Source organism: Camelina sativa, chromosome 19, assembly GCF_000633955.1.
Source record: "Camelina sativa cultivar DH55 chromosome 19, Cs, whole genome shotgun sequence".
Taxonomy (NCBI): domain Eukaryota; kingdom Viridiplantae; phylum Streptophyta; class Magnoliopsida; order Brassicales; family Brassicaceae; genus Camelina; species Camelina sativa.
Window position 1 is genome coordinate 5,765,468 of NC_025703.1, and position 17,674 is coordinate 5,783,141.

Sequence of the window (17,674 nt, forward strand, 5' to 3'; positions counted from 1 at the left end):
TTGGACACTAGCAAGAATTCATCGGAATGTGGGCAATTGGAAAATTAACTGACAAACTTTTCACAAAACCCTGCAATTGCAAGCATTATTTTTTTGCAGTGATATTTTCTTGCAAGGAAATTATGATATATGAGAGATAGATTATGACTGGAGTGGTTAAAAGGCCAAGTATCGTCGGATGGTGATGATGGCTAGAAAAGTGACTAGTAGAAAGAAATACGATTTGATCGGTTTTAATTGTGCATGTAGACTTTCTTACAAAAATTTTGACCTTAGAAGTTTTGCATGTAAATGGATGTGACTTAAAAAAAAAAAAAAAAAATCAGATATAATGGGCTTTAGAACAAAACCATCGAAAGAACAAAAACAAATAAGAAGAATTAGGTTTTTGGAGAATTAGGATCGTATTTAGGACTATAAAAAAGTTTTAAAGTTGATAGGGTAAAACCTTTAAATTTTAGTATACTTACCACTCACCCCATAATCTTTAAAGCATTTTGCGATTAAACACATAATAAAACATAGGCATCATGATATTCATGATGAGGCAGCCTACTTCACCATATGTAATCAGCACATTTTTATATCAAGCGAATAGAGAAGACTTCATGTTTGGCAGAAGTTATTACGAGTAATTGCGCAGTTATACACCAAGTGCGCATCAGAAACTAGAGTAGAAAGAGTCAAATAGCTTAGCTAGATCTATATATGTACTCTCTAACCGAGACAAACCGTACGGCCCTTAGTGATGGAACTCCGAGAATCTTGCAGGGTGAAGCTGGAATTGATGTCAGGGAGAATCAACGTAGAGTCCATGGAGGAAGAGGAAGGAAAATGATCCTCGAACCATGGGATTGGGAGGCCCGATGTGTTGTTACAAATATTGGTGCGGTCGAAGAAAAGAGTAGAGTAGTCTTTGGTGAGGCTTGCTTCTTGGGTTTCACATGCTTTCTCCAACATGCTGTCCATGTATTTCCCCTGTGCTTCTATCCTTTGATTCACTTGTCTCTCTAATTCTACTTCTTCCTCTATCCTTCTTTGCACTTCCATTTGCATCCTTCATCACCATCCATAATTACCATTTGTATATCATTAGATTTTGGATACATATATATTCGAATATAGTTAGGATTTGGAATTCAAAGCACATACTCGTTCATATTGCGACCAATGATCAGCGGACTAGTCGTAAATACAGCATTTCTCCGAAGATCCAACATGGAAGCTGCATGCATGGTATAGATTAACATATATTCATAACTGAATCACAAATTAACCAATATGGTATCATTATTATTCTTGGTGCACATATAAATAAAGAAAAAAGGCTGATGAATTATTACGGACCTCTATTAGTATCCCTAATATTAATGGAGTGATTTTGATTATGCTCCTTGTGAGGCTGCTTCCCAAGTCTGAACTTCTGTAGTTAAAATACACACACATGTTTTTAAAATCCTAAACACCACGATTAGATAGGAAACTGACTAAGAAGAAGAAAAAACGAATGAAGAGGAAACTGAGGAAAAAGAATATGAGGGTAGAGACCTGGAGATGGCTCTTGAGATGATAAAGCGTAAGACCCTTCACACCCATCACTCTCATTATAGTTTTTGGTGTGGCCTCTGCTGATATATATCACAATTAATATAGCTCTAGCTAGGGTTTATACATATTGATAGAGATACAAATGATGATGATGATGATGATGATGATGATGATAATGAAAACGTACTATCAGGGCCTCCAAGGTGGGTGACGGCGTCAACGAAGCGTTCATGAAGCTCTGCCGTCCAGCGAAGGCGAGGCTTAGGGTCAGTAGTGAGGACGAGACCTGATGATGAATCATCTCTCATCTCCTCCCTCGACTGCATCATTTAACTAAAGGAATAAAACTAAATTAATGCCGATCGATGATGCTTATTCAACAAGAGAATATTAGTATTTATGAAAGATGAAAAAGGAACACACGACGTCTTCCATATTATAAGTATAAATTATGGAGTGACATTGACATAAATAAAATTTTAATATAATATAAAAAAGGGAGACATATCTATAAACGCAGTAGGGGTTTAGGCTTTGAAGTTGTTAAGTTTTAACCCATGCAAGCTTTTTTTGCATCCACACATGTCTAAATACGAAAACAAATCCAAGTTTACATGTCTAACTCCTTCTATTTCCGATGTATTGACGCATGTGGCCTTACANTAAATTATGGAGTGACATTGACATAAATAAATTTTAATATAATATAAAAAGGGAGACATATCTATAAAACGCAGTAGGGGTTTAGGCTTTGAAGTTGTAACCCATGCAAGCTTTTTTTGCATCCACACATGTCTAAAATACGAAAACAAATCCAAATTTACATGTCTAAACTCCTTCTATTTCCGATGTATTGACGCGTGTGGCCTTACACACTACAATTACATACGATATGAAATTGCTTTTTTTTTTTTCATTTAAATATATGCACATGCATGGGAATAACCAAGGAACAAAGGCATCTTATTCGTTTTAGTTAAAATTTGTTTAATTAATCTAGATGAAAAGATTCGTGTGCTTTGTAACTTTGAATAAAGAAGACAAGTGGAACAAAGCTGATGTTTAACTTTTAGCTCATCAATTAAGTATATGTATGTTAATAGGAATCATGCAGGTTGGAAAAGGAAAAAAAAAAGGAAAGGAAAGTAATTGTTTTGTTAGCTTAATTTTCAAGCAGCCTCTTGTCTCCTTTTTTATTTTATGGATTCTTCTTCTTATATTCCTCTACACAGAGATGAATATATTCCCTTTCAAATCACACACACCACTCATTATATGACACAACTCAGTTTACTCATGCTCAACTCAACTCAACCAAGTCCGTTAAGTATCGGACCAAACCAAACCAATAACAATAATACGCAACTTGAATTTGATCCAGCTAAAGATCAATACGTCGAGGCCCTTTTCAACACAGTTAAAGCCCAAATTATATATTAAAAGGCCCAATTAGAGCAGATTAGGTATTTTTCTTTGTTTTTTTCTCAAAAAAAATCATATATAATTGGCCATGCATTAATTTGGTAATATCCCCTATCTATTAATAGAGAAGCATATTTGAGAAAAAGCTGATGTGTCGCCGCCAGAGAGCTCATGACACTTTTTAGCAAAATACCCTAAAATTTTCTAATTAATTACAGCTCTATGCCATTGTATTTATTTTAAAAACAATTAACTGAATAATAATTAGATATATCATCATTTCTCACACAAATTTAATAGTAAAGCAAAATTTAACTAAAATTTACTTACAAATATACAAGTCAAAATTATATTGATTTCTTAAAATTAATATAAATATTGATTTCTTAAAATCAATATAAGTAAAATATTCTAAAAAGGCTATAAAAACATATCAATTAATATAAAGTTAATAAAAATAAAGAACATATAACTTATTAAACATATAACTTATTAACATAATCATATAAAAACGAAATGTTATATGTTAGTATTATTACCATAATAATTTAAATAACAAGCTTTCAGTAGTTATTAAAATGGATTATAAAAAGAAGTATATTACCCCTGAAATATCTCTAACTCATTAAAAAAAACTTAATTCCCAATAAATATAGATTTATATATATTCATAAATAAATATAAAAATGACAACAAATTAGGGGATATCATGATGTGTGATTATTTATTTATATCTAAGTAGTTAAAGTAATTAATCTCAACATTTAGTGTAATTATTTATTAAAAAATGGGAAGATTGATAACCGAATAGGAATATACATTCTAATTGTATATTCATTTATGTGCTATTAAAAATGAATGAGACAATAATCCTTATCATTATAAATAAACTTAGTACCCAAAAAAAATCATAATATATTTAAAATGAGTGATTATTAGATTATGCAAAATTGTTATAGTTACTCGACAAACCATAAATATCAATTTTATTTTAAAAACACACAAAATATATATTGCCATAAATTGTAACATTTTATAAATATTTTCTTTACCACATTCACATATTTCACAGGTGAAATGTATTCTTACGCAAATACGTTGATTTTGGAATTTCATTAATTTTTCATAATGGTTTTTTTTTGGTAATAATTCGTCATTTATAAAAAATATTAACAAATCAACTAACTCAAAATTTTTTAATAGAATCAAAAATATTAAATCAATAAATTAGATTATCTTCAGAAAATTTAGTTTAGAATCTGATTGTTACTAACATATAATAAAATTGAATAATTAAACTACCAAGTAATTTAGTTTATGTTGTTATGGTTACATAAGAAACATGCAAAATTGTTATGATTATAAAATAAAACATAAGAAAATATGAATTTGATTTTTAGACCACACAAAAAATATGTTGTAATAAATAGTAACATTTTATCAATATTTTCTTTACCAGAAAACCTCTTATACATTCAAAAATTTTACGAGTGAAACATAACGCAGCTTTGAATAAATAAATAAAAAACTTAAGTTATATATTATATTTGACACAAACAGATATTGGTTCTAGGATAATAATTTTCTTTAAATCAATTTATCCCGCCTTGTTACCTAGTTCAGTTGTATTTTGAGCACATTTCTGCTAAAATATCTTAAAAAAAAAAACAAAGCAGAAGAANAAAAAAAAAAAAAAAAAAAAAATAAATAAAAAAAAAGAAAAAAGGGACCGTGTTTGCCAATTGGGCAACTGCCACGATCCATCCTAGGAAACTTCAAATTTGGGGTTTTCTCTCGTCTTCTTCTTCTCCTTCTAGATCGGAGGAAATGAGTCTTACCAGCCGCCATTGACGACTACAACGACCATTCTTCTTCTTCTTCTTCTAGCCTCCTTCTGATTTTTCTCTTTTTTTTTTTTCATTCTCTCCCATTCACTATTTTCGTCCTCCTCTACACACAGAGATAGATGTCTTCTAATACACCATCTTCTAGCGCCGCTGCTGCTGCCGGATCGGCAGATCCTTCCGCCGCCCGGAGAAATTCGAAACGACCCAAGTGTATATCTCTTTTTTCCCTCATCGTCACGATTCTTGTTTGACTATTCGATTCGATTCAGTATTCTCTCTATGTCTTTATTAGGTTTGACTCTAGTGGGTTGAATGATATTATTAGGGTTCTTACTTTTTTTCATTGAAAAGAGTTGATTTTTATTTAGAAGTTTTTAGCTTAGGAATCGAGTATGCTACTATCTAGCTAAAAGGGTGATTATTTATGCTCACTAATGATTTGATTTTTGCAGATTCAAAATTTACACAGCAGGAGCTTCCAGCTTGCAAGCCAATTCTTACGCCTGGTTGGGTAAGTTAGGTTCTTGATTTTATTACTTGTAATCTCTTTATTCTACTCATGTTTTTTTTTCAGTCTACTGTGTTTTTTTTTTTTTTGCTTTGAAACGCTCTATTGAATTTATCTTTTTGTTCTGCAGGTGATTTCGACATTTTTGATCATTAGTGTCATCTTCATTCCACTCGGAGTTATTTCTCTTTTTGCTTCTCAAGATGTAAGTGAGGATGATCCAATACTTGCTGTGCTGAGGTCTTCACTATATGGGTTCTTTTATCTCACATGTTTCAACTCTTGTGATCTAGGTTGTTGAGATTGTTGATCGGTATGATACTGAATGCATACCTCCGTCTGATAGGGCTAACAAGGTTGCATACATTCAAGGAGCTGCAAATAAATCTTGTAATCGGACACTAACTGTGAGTTTGTCCCTATGCAAGTGTTTCGTTCTTTGGAGATTTGATTAGTCATTGAGTGTTTTTGTTTACTGACTCTTTTTCTTTTAATCCTTGGTATTTTTTTAGGTGCCTAAGGAAATGAAGCAGCCTATCTACGTATATTACCAGCTTGAGAACTTCTACCAGAATCACCGCAGGTATGTGTTGAGAACTTCTATCTTTGAGGTAATATTTTGTATTTTTTATGGGGGGTTCAGTGCTAGAAGTAGAGTGAACGGGTGCATTGCCATCACAAAGTAGCCAGGGTGCAAGGAAAAAATTTCTTAAGTTTGACTTGAGAATTCCTTAAATTTTTCTGTCATTGTCATCTTTGATGTTACAGGTATGTGAAAAGCCGAAGTGATTCACAATTGAGAAGTGTGAAAGATGAGAATCAAATAGACGCATGCAAGCCTGAGGATGATTTTGGTGGGCAGCCGATTGTACCATGTGGTCTAATTGCCTGGAGTCTATTTAATGATACATACACTCTATCAAGAAAGAACCAGCCTTTAGCTGTTAACAAGAAAGGAATCGCATGGAAGAGTGACAAGGAACACAAGTTTGGGAAAAATGTATTTCCAAAGAACTTCCAGAAGGGTAATATCACCGGTGGTGCCAGACTAAATCCAAAAATACCAGTAAGCCTTTAATAACATGGTACAGTCTTAAACAGGGTCATATCCTTTGCAAAACACTTGACTTGGTCTCCCTTTCTCTCTTATATCTTTCAGTTGAGTGAGCAAGAGGATCTGATTGTGTGGATGAGGACTGCAGCTTTGCCAACATTTAGAAAATTATACGGGAAGATAGAGAGTGATTTGCATAAGGGTGATACCATAGAAGTGAATCTGCAGAACAACTACAACACATACAGTTTCAGTGGGAAGAAGAAGCTTGTCCTGTCCACAACAAGTTGGCTTGGTGGAAAGAACGACTTCCTCGGCATTGCTTACCTCACAGTTGGGGGAATTTGTTTCGTCCTGGCTCTTGCATTTACCGTCATGTATCTTGTGAAACCCAGGTTTGTATCTTATCCTTGACCTTTTAAATGTATTATTCAAAGATAACAGCAAAAAGTGTAGGTAGATGTTGATTTGGTTGTGGTGTTGGGTTTGTGCAGGCGACTTGGTGATCCTACCTACTTGTCGTGGAACAGAATTCCTGGAGGTCGGTAAACAAAGACTCTGCATCATCTACGTTTGTAAATCTACTTATCCGTGGTTGTAATCTGATTCAAAACTGCAAGTGATGATTTTCTTATTATTGATGTGAAATGTATGTAAGAGATGTTACNTGCCTCTTGTAATACCCCGTGGCAAAAGTATCGATCATCAGAGTCCCCATCGCCGACAGCATCGCTACGAACCCGGCGAACGGGAACTTANATTGATGCTTCCTATCATGCTCATTACCTTTTTCTCTTCGGAAAAAGCACTCCCTCGAAATGGATTTATTAGCTGGACTCTCTCTGCCTTTTAACTATATGTTTGTATCAATCAAGAGCACTCATTGCGTTCAAATAGAATAGTATTTGATTCCGAGATTAGAAACACCATTACAGATTCGACAAAAAAGAGCGGCATTTGGTTTGTTTTGTTTGTTAGCTACAGTTCAGTAATCAGGCCCAGATGGCGAGGAGGGACATGGAAGCAGCGCCGAGGACGAGAGAGAGGTAAGCGGCCAAGTGAAGCCAGAGATTGGATTGCAATCTTGGATTCATAAAATCAGGAGCAAGAAGATCAACGAGTGACATGTAAATGAGAATCCCAGCAGATGCAGCGTTCAACATTCCTTCCACCATTATTGCCTCTTTGCTCTCTTTCCTGTATCCTAAACCACTCGACATCCCCATCCCTATCCCTATCCCAACTGGTGCAGTCACCGAGAAAAATGTTGCCATTATCACCGTTGATTTCGACTTCAACTCCGCCTATACATACACACAACATCAGTATGCTATTATCAATCAATTGAATTATTAATCATGAAGAAAAAGATGATGATTGTTGTGACACGGTTCGCCTAAACTAATGTAAGTTACCTATGACACTAAAAGATTTGTCTAAACTAAACCACACGTCCGGGGGTAATAGGAAGTAACGATTCGTGGAAGAGACTTACAAGGGAGATGCAGCCACCGAGGCCAAGACCTTCAAAGAACTGATGAAACGAAAGAGCAGCCATGAGTGGCTTTATGGTGTCTATGCTCTGTGAAGCTCCAAGTGATATTCCTATTATAACCGAATGTACAACTATGCCAATCTCAAGCACTTGTGACACTATGCGTCTCCTGATCATCTCAGTCGAGCCATGTGCGTGTCCGTGACTCGCGTGCGTGTGTACGTGAACATGACCCGCATGCTCTTCTTCGTCTTCTACTACGTTCACTTGCTTGCTCCCGCTGTTATTGCTAAAATGTTGCCTCTTGTAATACCCCGTGGCAAAAGTATCGATCATCAGAGTCCCCATCGCCGACAGCATCGCTACGAACCCGGCGAACGGGAACTTACCAGCTGTCGTGTCCTCAAGACAAGGTGAGCTCAATCTCTCGAACGCGTCTGGTAGTATATGGACGAAACCAGTGCATAGGATCACCCCAGCAGCAAAAGCTTTCACCATAAAGAAGATATCGTTTTCCGGCTGTAACGCCGGAATCTTTTTCCCGATCAACGGTAGACTGACGCCGAGTCCTCCAGCCACAAGAAGCAAAGCGATCGAACCAAGCTTCAACTTCGTCGCTTTCTCTGCTTCATCTTTAGACACAGCGTCACGATCATCGTGACTTGTACAATCACTAGAGGCACAACACATATGTAAACATATTAATATTAATACTACACAAACTCTCAACATAGTTGCTGAAGAACAGCCGCATTCAGACATGGGGTTTAATTTTTTAGATATTTTTGGCTATTATTTTGTAAGAGAGTAAAGTGTGAAGAGTTATGGTGAAGAAACGAAAGCTTTTTATAGAGAGAAAGCGAGAGAGAACCTTAACTTTTTAATACGCGAGTGGTCCATATATGTTAATAGCAGAATCTATATATTACGTAGAGTTGACCACTATACGTAGAGTTTACCACTATACACAATATTTCTTTGTTTTGTCGCGCACCAAAGGATTTGAAATTCTCTTATTACTCTTATTGTACAACACTAAGTCATTTAAACAAAGTCTAGATAGTCTAGATACAACAGGAAGGAACATTTATGGAAAAAGGCGGCTTTAGAATTCATTGGTTACTGTAAGAAATTCTGCAAGCATCTTAGATTGTAGTGTATGGATGGCTCAAACAAGACGCCCTTTCGATCTCTTCTAATCATTACTTGCATGATATATCTATTTATACATTCTCTTGAGATATGCACTAATTAAACTAGGACGATGAACAATTCAAAGTATGTATATTTAAGGAGCAACATGGAGCGTACTGTTTTCTTTTTAAGTAGGCATTGAATGGAACCATTTTGACGATTATGATAAAGTAGAAAAGAGATTAGCTGTGAATTATATAATCCTTGTAACTATTAGTTGTCAAGTTTAGTAGTACATGATCTCTAGCTTTTTCACTTTATCAAAAGCGAAACATAGATGACTAAATATATGAATTGAAAATGTGGAAGACTTTTTTTTTTAACAAGAAAGTAAAATGTGAAGACAGAATGTCGTCATGTTAGTCTGTGAACCTGTGAACCGTGAGGTGAGTGGTTTTAATTTGATTTCTTTAGTTTACTTTTTGGGTTCAAGAAATTTACGATGGTCTCATACTCTCATCTTCCTCTCAAGGTGGGAATGGGTGGGTAATGCTGGGCCAATCAAGCCACGTGTTTCGAATTCAGATTTCACCATCGCCACTTGAGTGTGATGGTTACCTGAACCTAATGATTTTTTGGCCTTTTGTTTCTCTTGGTTTCAAGTCTTCAAAACTCTGAACTATAAATCAGATATAGACGTTTGAGGAAACAATTATTGGGTTTTATAAGAAGAGAAATCGGACAGAACTGATCCCAAAACATCAATGTTTGATCACGACGCTTCACTAGATTTTTGTGTAACTTTTCTACCCTTAAATTTGATCTTTTAATCTAATACTTCATTAGGATATTTAAATATAAACTTTTGCTTACGAAAAGAAAAAATATTTAAATATAACTGATATTTATATTTTATTTATATATAAAAAAAAATATCGAGCATCAATCAATCGTTCACAAACATCTACATGTGCATTGCCTGCCTATTCGATTTTAACATGAATGCATTCACTCTTTTTTTTGTTTTCCCCTCTTTTCCTATCAAAAATTTATTACTAATATTTACATTCCATGTAAACAATAAGATGAAAATTAAGAAAATGTCGATGAAGTGATGTATATATTATATTTTTGACGATTGTACATTTCATTTGCTTAGTACCAGTATATGATTTTCCCGTAATTTATACACAAAACCATAAAAAATAAATTGTAAATATCCACAATAAATATCCACAATGAATTAAGCCCAACATTACCCTAATAACTTCAATACACCAAAAAAAAAAAAAAAGATACTTCAATACACCAACTTTATAATTATAGCCCATAATCTTCATTAGATTTCATAATCTTTGTGATATCAAAAAAAAAAAACCTAAATCATAATTTACTTTTAAACTTTAAAAACACTGCCTATTTGGTGATCTCATATCTCCAAACTTTGTATTTTGCTAGATATAACCCTAATTAATTTTTAAGATATTTAAGACATTCAGGTTCTTATTTTGACTGGTAACTTTGGTACATAACTCACTCGGTTAATGAATAACTACCAATCATTAAAGTGGTACTAGAACCGATAGCAAAAACGATACTTTCAGTTTTTCTTTATCGTTTTTCCTTCGGGCAAAAAAAATCAATACGACATTATTTGTCACAAATCGAACTCTCTGTTTAAAATATTCTACAAAATCAGGATTATGCAAGCTATACAAAACAAACATTTTTATACCCTCCTCTATTAAACTAGCAAAAGTTATTAGTGCCATATACCGGGTGGTTTACTTGCAGAAATATGTCTTCCGGTCCGGTTTTTGGATACTGAGATATTTTTACGATGTACCGGTTTAGTGAACCGAGCCTTTGCATAATTGAACAATTTATTTATAAGAAAGAAAAGTAAAAAAGAAAAAAAGAAAAAAAGAAAAAAACATTTGCATTGAGCAAGAGAGAGGCGAGAGAGAGAGAGGCGAGAGAAAAGCAGAAGAAGCAATCGTGAGAGAGAGACTCTCGAGTCTTCCTGAGTCACTCCCCTCTCCTCTCACACCTCTTTGCTTCCGCGACGACGGCGAATTTGGCAGAGATAAAGAGAGCAAACAACATCTTCCCCTTCAATTACCTTTGTTAGGGTTGTGTATTCTGTGTTCTTGATTCTTCTTCACAATGGTACGCGCTTTCCCCCTTCATCCACTTTTGGGTTTACGAATCCTCTAATGGCGTCTGTGCTTTTTTTTTTGTTTTTGTTTTTGTTTTAATGTGTTTGGAGTTTCATTTCAAAGTCTAGTAGAAACGAACAAGGCTCCTTTAATTTTGCGATTTCAGTGATGATTGAAATCTTTCTGAGTATATAATCGTGTATGATCTCTTTTGTTTCTGCAGCATAAGTTGAATAGAAACAACCGTGACAAACTTCAGCAGTTCGTGGATATCACAGGAGCTAGGTAACTGGATCTATCCCCATGAGCTAGGCTTAGTTTTACTGTAGATTTGTTGTTACATAAGGCCAATACAAGGAACTGTATCTCTAGTTTGATAGCAAACGTATTTGTAACATTTTAATGGGTTTGTCTGTATAATTATCACAATTTGTGTTTTGGTTTGACCTGTTTAATTGTATTTGCGCAGTGAGAAGAGTGCTCTTCAGGCTCTCAAAGCCACTGATTGGCACCTTGAAGCAGCCTTTGATGTGTTTTACAGCCAGCCTCACCCAAGAACCAATTCTTCTGATGTAAGACGCTTGGAGGAGCTCTACAATAGATATAAAGGCAAGCTACTTGTTGCTCTCTTAAATTGATCAAAGCCATTGTTTGATATCATTTGTGTTTCTTTTGCATTAAACATGTTGTGTTGCATTTTGCAGACCAATATTCTGATATGATTCTAGCAGAGGGTATCTCGAATCTGTGTAATGATCTTGAGGTATTATATTTATCTTCTTGAATAAATGCTTAAGAATGATGTGTTTTATATCGTACATAGTATTAATTAAAACTGTCTTGAAATCAATCTCCAGGTGGAACCACAAGACATAGTCACGGTATGTTTATTCTGAAACATTTTCCTACCTCTTGCTTGAGTGTATCTAGATTTTACTTTTGCCTTAGGGATACCAAAAAACCACCTATTATGAGTTAAGTAAATTGTGAGAGAGCGACAAAAGTTGAGGTAGATGAGAATTTGCCATTTCTATGGATAGAGGAACAGATTGAAAGTAGAGTTTTTAACTCAATTGTTTCTCACTGGTTGCTCTGGGTTTTCTTGTTCATCTTGTGGATACTTACTTAAATGAGTACTTATTCCAATTTCAGTTGGTTCTTTCGTGGCATATGAACGCTGCCACAGCGTGTGAATTTTCCAAGCAAGAATTTATCACTGGATTACAGGCGTTAGGGTGAGTGAACTAGCCTTGATGCTTTTCGATTTTTGTAACATTTTTACCTGATGTGGGGTCTTTTTATGTGGAGTACTAAGACCCAATTTTCTGATGGCAGTGTAGATTCAGTTGGGAAGTTGCGCGAAAAGCTGCCATTTATGCGTTCTGAGCTAAAAGATGAACGTAAGTAGAAAAATGAGTGGCCATTCTTTATCTGGTTCACAATTTGATTGATGGAAAGTCCTATGTTAGCTGACATTTGTGTAATGTTCTTCTTGTGCATTTATCTTGTTCAGAAAAGTTCCATGATATATACAACTTTGCGTTTGGGTGGGCGAAAGAGAAGGTAAAAAGCTTGATTTGAGGTATTTGCTCTTGGGAGATGTTGTTTCTTTTTTTCTGGGCTAGTGACAAATATTTTAATGGTAAAATGTTTCAGGGGCAAAAATCTCTTGCTCTAGATACGGCGATCGGGATGTGGCAGTTGTTATTTGCAGAAAGAGAGTGGCCGTTGGTAACTCACTGGTGTGATTTCTTGCAGGTAAACACTCGAGTATAATATATCATCAAGGCATCTTCTATCTTATTTGTTGCTTCTGATACAATTTTGGTTTCCAAAAATCAGGATCGTCATAACAAGGCCATATCTAAGGACACATGGGCGCAGCTCCTGGAATTTTCAAGGGTAAGAGAAAAACTAGACACAGTTGTCATTGAGTTTACATTAATTGCAACTATGATGGAGTAGCGTTGATATATGGATTGAGACAATATTTTTGTGATGCAGATGGTCGACCCTGTGCTGTCGAATTATGATGCAGAAGGAGCATGGCCTTACCTCATTGATGAATTCGTTGAGTACCTGTATGACAAGAATGTCGTTGAGAAGTGACCAGACAACTGGGAGAAGTAATTTGTTCTATCTTGCAATGTTCCTTTCGTCTCATTATTTTAATAGACTTTACTTATCTTACAGATTTCTATTGTGTTTCTGGTCAGAATCTTGAAATTGATTATTAAATAAGTCAGCTTTTTAACTTTTAAGACTTGTCTAGTTTTTAGTATAATGAAACCAAAATTGCTCCTCTATCTGTTGTTTACCAATAATCATTGCACGAACAAACTCCATCCTTAAAATGATGGAACCGATTTGTGTCTCTCACGACAATCTCTCTGCCTACAAGCTTTGAGATAAGCTTTGTAGCAGCGTGACAGTTCACACACGCTCTTAGATTCTTTGTGATCCGCAGTGTTGTCCCTTGGGGTGTACTTATAAGCCCATATGCAATCGCTATCCTCTCACTGTGGCTGCACAGAGTCTCTTCAGCTTCTTCATCGTTGAGATCGTGCAATGAAGCATCCTTGTATGCCACAAATCCACCTTCCTTTAGTCTGCTCTCTATCCACTCTACTTGTCTCTCTATCTCTTTGTATCTCGGATGTGACTTATCACCCACTCGAAAAGCCTCCAACCTTCCCCTTACTTCAACCCAGCTGCATCCAACGTCTTTGCTCAATCCTTTCATCTTCATTTTCACACGCACCTCTGCAACACGCTCCCACAAACGAGCTGCAGCATATAGATTTGAGAGCTGCACGTAGTGGCCTGTGTTGGATGGATCTATAGCAAAAAGCTGTTGAGCTGCGTATTCTCCCAGTTCCACATGGCGATGCTTCTTGCACGCGCTTAGGAGGGCTCCCCAAACTGTTACACCGGGCTGGACCGGCATACATTTGATCACTTCATAAGCTTGATCCATATGACCAGCCCGCCCGAGAAGATCAATTACACATGCATAGTGTTGCTGCTGCGGATTTATTTTGTGATCTGTCATCCTGTTGAAGAACCACCAGCCTTCTCTTACCAAGCCGGAATGGTTACAGGCCATGAGGAGCCCCAGAAAAGTGATGTCATTGGGATGCACTCCATCACGTTCCATTATACGGTACAGACTGATTGCTTCTCTAGCCCGCCCGTGCAATCCATACCCAACAATCATAGCACTCCAAACCACAACATCCCTGTCAAGAGTTCGGTCAAAAACCGATCTTGCACACTCTACACTTCCGCATTTAGCAAACATATCAATAAGGGCGCTGCTAATGAAAACGTCATCCCTGTAGTCGCTCCTGCCTACATAGTCGTCCATCCAGCGAGCCTGCTCAAGAGAACCAACTTGAGCGCAAGCTGAAACGGCAGATGTTATAGAGATGGTGTCTGGTCTGACATCTTTCTCAATCATCTCATGAAACATATCAATAGCATCCTTGGCATAACCGTTCTTAGCGTAGCCAGAGATCATGGCGTTCCACAAAATAAGGTTGGGTGACTTCATCTTATCAAACAGAACTTTAGCAGTTGCGACTTGGCCACATTTTGCATACATGGTGTTGAGAGAGATGAGCAAGTCAGGCTCTGTTTCAAGACCCATCTTCACAACAGAAGCATGAACGCATCTCCCTTGCTCCAAATCCTGTAAGCAAGTGAAAGCATTGAGAACACTAACGAGAGCTACCCAGTCAGGCTTCACACCCATCTTCCTCATCTGACTGAAAATCTCAAGAGCTTCCAAAGGCTCACCGTTTTGAGCATAAGCTGAAACGATAGCCGTCCACGATACAATCGTTCTCTCTGGCAATGACACCCCTTCAAACACAGTTCTCGCGCACCCCAAACGCCTACATTTTGCGTACAAGGCAATAAGACCGTTCTGAACAAACACATCATCTTCAAATCCAAGCCTGAACACCTGAGCGTGAACAACCCCACCCACCGGAAGGTGAGACAAACCGCCGCAAGCTTTAAGAAGATGGGGAAAAGTGAAAGAATCAGGAGGAACACGAGCGAGCTGCATCTTGGAATACATGAGAAGTGCATCTTGGAAGTAATTGTTTCTGGAATAACCCCTGATGATAGCATTCCAAGGGAATATTTGAGGGTGAGGTAAACCGTCGAACACCTGGCGTGCGAAAGTAACGTCTCCAAAAGAAGAGCTCGCTTGGATGAGTTTGGTGATCAAGAAACCACTGAACTGCAAACCAAGAACTAGTAAACGTGCGTGGATTTGTCTCAGGTGAGATTTACGAGTCGAGCTATCTATAAGCGACGCGTAGAAAGAATCAGAGTGGATTCCCGAATTAGCTGCAACCAAAAAAAACAAGAACAGAGTTTCACATCATGAGAGTTTTGTTTTTGGGGATCGAAAACAGCAAATTGAGAGTTCTTCTTCTTACAGTAGAGAAAAGGAGAAGCAAGAAGAGATGCTTCCGCCGACATTGCTGCCTCATTTCTTTTTCATTCTTCGATAAGTTATTTGTCTCTGTCTCCTTAGAGTTTCCATTTTCATAACATCGATTTCGAATTCTATTTATATTTTTCTGAAAATTTATTTTATATGTGAATTTTTCTGTAAACTTTTTGTTGTTGGGCCTATTCTCGTAATTCCCTAAACGCAAGACTTCTATAAAGCCCGNTTTTTTTTTTTTTTTTTTTTTTTGGTACTCTTTTTTAAAAAGATATTCCGAGAGTAATTATAATACTTATCTTATTGAAGTTAGATAAATTAAATTAAATGTATAACTGATAATTATTGAGGGAAAAAAATAATAACTAAATGAGTGCTAATAATGGGGATAAGAAAACGAAATTGAAATAAAATCAATTAAAATTGAAAGATAATATTTTTAATGTATAGCTAAATAACGATATTAAGGAAAGTAAATCATAACAAGTTTTGTTGATAAAGTTGTCAATTAGAGAAACACGCTAAAAATAAGGCTCAAAATCATATATGACAATTTGACAATTTTGTTCAGGATCTACATAAATAAGATCCCAATGTTATCCTTTAATTCTTAGGGTTTTACTCTTTTTTCCTGATCCTATATGACAATTTGTTTATTTGAGCTCTCAGCTATATTATAAATATATTTAGGAGAGGCTTAAAGAACTTTAGTTAGAGAAAGCAAAATCATGAGTTTTTTTATTACTAATCTCTTCGGAGAGCCATACGAAGAAGGCAGTGACTCTGATCATGATTCTGATGATCGAGCTGGTATTACTAATCTCTCCAAAGAGCCACACGAACAAGGTATCAGCTGTGACTCTGATCATGATGATGATGATCGAGCAGGTATTGATGACGCTGACGATGATCCAGCAGCGGGTAAACCTAGAGTGCTACATTCAGACAAGTTAAGGTCAAGATCTGCTCATAAGTTCATGAGACGTGCGGAGAAAGTTTGGGCTTTTCCTTCTACTGCAGAGGAGGAAAAAGTTGAATCCCTGAAACGTGTACGTGAGTCTAAACCGGGATCAGAAGAAGAAAAGGTGGGTGACGTCGTTCTTTTTGGGAAGAACAGTTACCTCGTGGTTGATATCTTCGAGAAAGAGATCATGGAGTTGGGAGACAAAGTGGATCTGAACTTCAAAAGATTCAGAAAGTTGGAAGCTGTTGATGGAGACGCTCCACGAGACCATCACTTCTACAAGTACCGTTGCTGTTACCCCTCTTGCTGCTGCGTTTGCTCGACCGGTGCCGTGGAGCGAGAGTGGTGGATTCTTGAGAGAGGATTAGCCTTGAAGGAGAAGAAAGGAGTCAGCTTCTTCGTGAGAACTTATCAAGAAAGAAAAGAGCTGATGAGGGTTGCTGTAACCGTGACTGATTGTCATCATTATCACAGTTTGTACGTCTTCGACCTCTTGTTCCCTACCGACTATCCATATGGAGCACCGAGTTTCTATTACCATCCGTATGGTCTTCCTTTGAGCAATTTCGAATCCCAAAGGTCATTGAGTGTAAAGCTCCGCTACAACATCTTAGATGTGTTTCTCCACATTCAAGACATTGTGTTGATGAACACCAACAAGTCATGTCACCAGATGCTAGATATGCTCGAACGGCCTCTCGCTGGGTTTCAAGATTTCGTTAAAGGTTTCTTTAGGAAGAAGGGGCCTTTGATTCTGCGGAACTTGATGGAAGAGTTTGATATGGAAAAGGAGAGGGACAAGAAAATGTTCTGGAAGGTGTACACTGCGTTTGTAGACAATAAAGCTTATTGTGAGCATCTTCTCAACAGTGAACTGAAAGCAGAGCTGGAGAAAATGAAGGAGAAAGAGTATACGTTAAGCGATTACTACTATGGTTCTCCAACTCCCTACTACCCAACCTACACTAAAATGTCCGATGGTTTCAAGAAGCCATCCAAAAACCTTAGCTTCTTGAGCAAGTACTTGCCTTTCGATTATTAGTGTCTGCTCTATCTCTTTTCTTACCTTTTTGTAATTTTT

At 36.6% G+C, this 17,674-nt stretch overlaps 6 protein-coding genes across 6 annotated transcripts; 3 read left to right on the top strand and 3 right to left on the bottom strand.

The window, feature by feature from the left end:
* On the bottom strand, window positions 513–2,201 carry LOC104765041 (myb family transcription factor PHL12). The gene is made up of 5 exons (XM_010488697.2): window positions 1,736–2,201; window positions 1,549–1,625; window positions 1,348–1,423; window positions 1,153–1,225; window positions 513–1,057 (listed from the first exon to the last, which is right to left on the bottom strand). The coding sequence occupies exons 1-5, from the start codon at window positions 1,875–1,877 to the stop codon at window positions 718–720; spliced, it is 708 nt and encodes a 235-aa protein (XP_010486999.1). The 5' UTR covers window positions 1,878–2,201; the 3' UTR covers window positions 513–717.
* Window positions 4,712–7,046, top strand: LOC104765042 (ALA-interacting subunit 1). The gene is made up of 8 exons (XM_010488698.1): window positions 4,712–5,027; window positions 5,270–5,328; window positions 5,456–5,530; window positions 5,619–5,732; window positions 5,838–5,908; window positions 6,094–6,391; window positions 6,485–6,774; window positions 6,874–7,046. Exons 1-8 carry the CDS (start codon window positions 4,937–4,939, stop codon window positions 6,926–6,928), a joined length of 1,053 nt encoding a protein of 350 aa, XP_010487000.1. The 5' UTR covers window positions 4,712–4,936; the 3' UTR covers window positions 6,929–7,046.
* LOC104765043 (zinc transporter 1-like) lies at window positions 7,263–8,636 on the bottom strand. Its single transcript, XM_010488699.2, has 2 exons — window positions 7,875–8,636; window positions 7,263–7,683 (listed from the first exon to the last, which is right to left on the bottom strand). The coding sequence occupies exons 1-2, from the start codon at window positions 8,634–8,636 to the stop codon at window positions 7,372–7,374; spliced, it is 1,074 nt and encodes a 357-aa protein (XP_010487001.1). The 3' UTR covers window positions 7,263–7,371.
* LOC104765044 (DCN1-like protein 1) lies at window positions 10,942–13,428 on the top strand. The gene is made up of 11 exons (XM_010488700.2): window positions 10,942–11,177; window positions 11,391–11,452; window positions 11,637–11,776; window positions 11,872–11,930; window positions 12,025–12,048; window positions 12,320–12,402; window positions 12,503–12,567; window positions 12,681–12,730; window positions 12,824–12,925; window positions 13,010–13,069; window positions 13,172–13,428. Exons 1-11 carry the CDS (start codon window positions 11,175–11,177, stop codon window positions 13,274–13,276), a joined length of 753 nt encoding a protein of 250 aa, XP_010487002.1. The 5' UTR covers window positions 10,942–11,174; the 3' UTR covers window positions 13,277–13,428.
* On the bottom strand, window positions 13,317–15,724 carry LOC104765045 (pentatricopeptide repeat-containing protein At3g12770-like). The gene is made up of 2 exons (XM_010488701.2): window positions 15,619–15,724; window positions 13,317–15,526 (listed from the first exon to the last, which is right to left on the bottom strand). Exons 1-2 carry the CDS (start codon window positions 15,659–15,661, stop codon window positions 13,482–13,484), a joined length of 2,088 nt encoding a protein of 695 aa, XP_010487003.1. The 5' UTR covers window positions 15,662–15,724; the 3' UTR covers window positions 13,317–13,481.
* LOC104767473 (probable ubiquitin-conjugating enzyme E2 23) lies at window positions 16,358–17,647 on the top strand. Its single transcript, XM_010491493.1, has one exon. The coding sequence runs from the start codon at window positions 16,358–16,360 to the stop codon at window positions 17,633–17,635; it is 1,278 nt and encodes a 425-aa protein (XP_010489795.1). The 3' UTR covers window positions 17,636–17,647.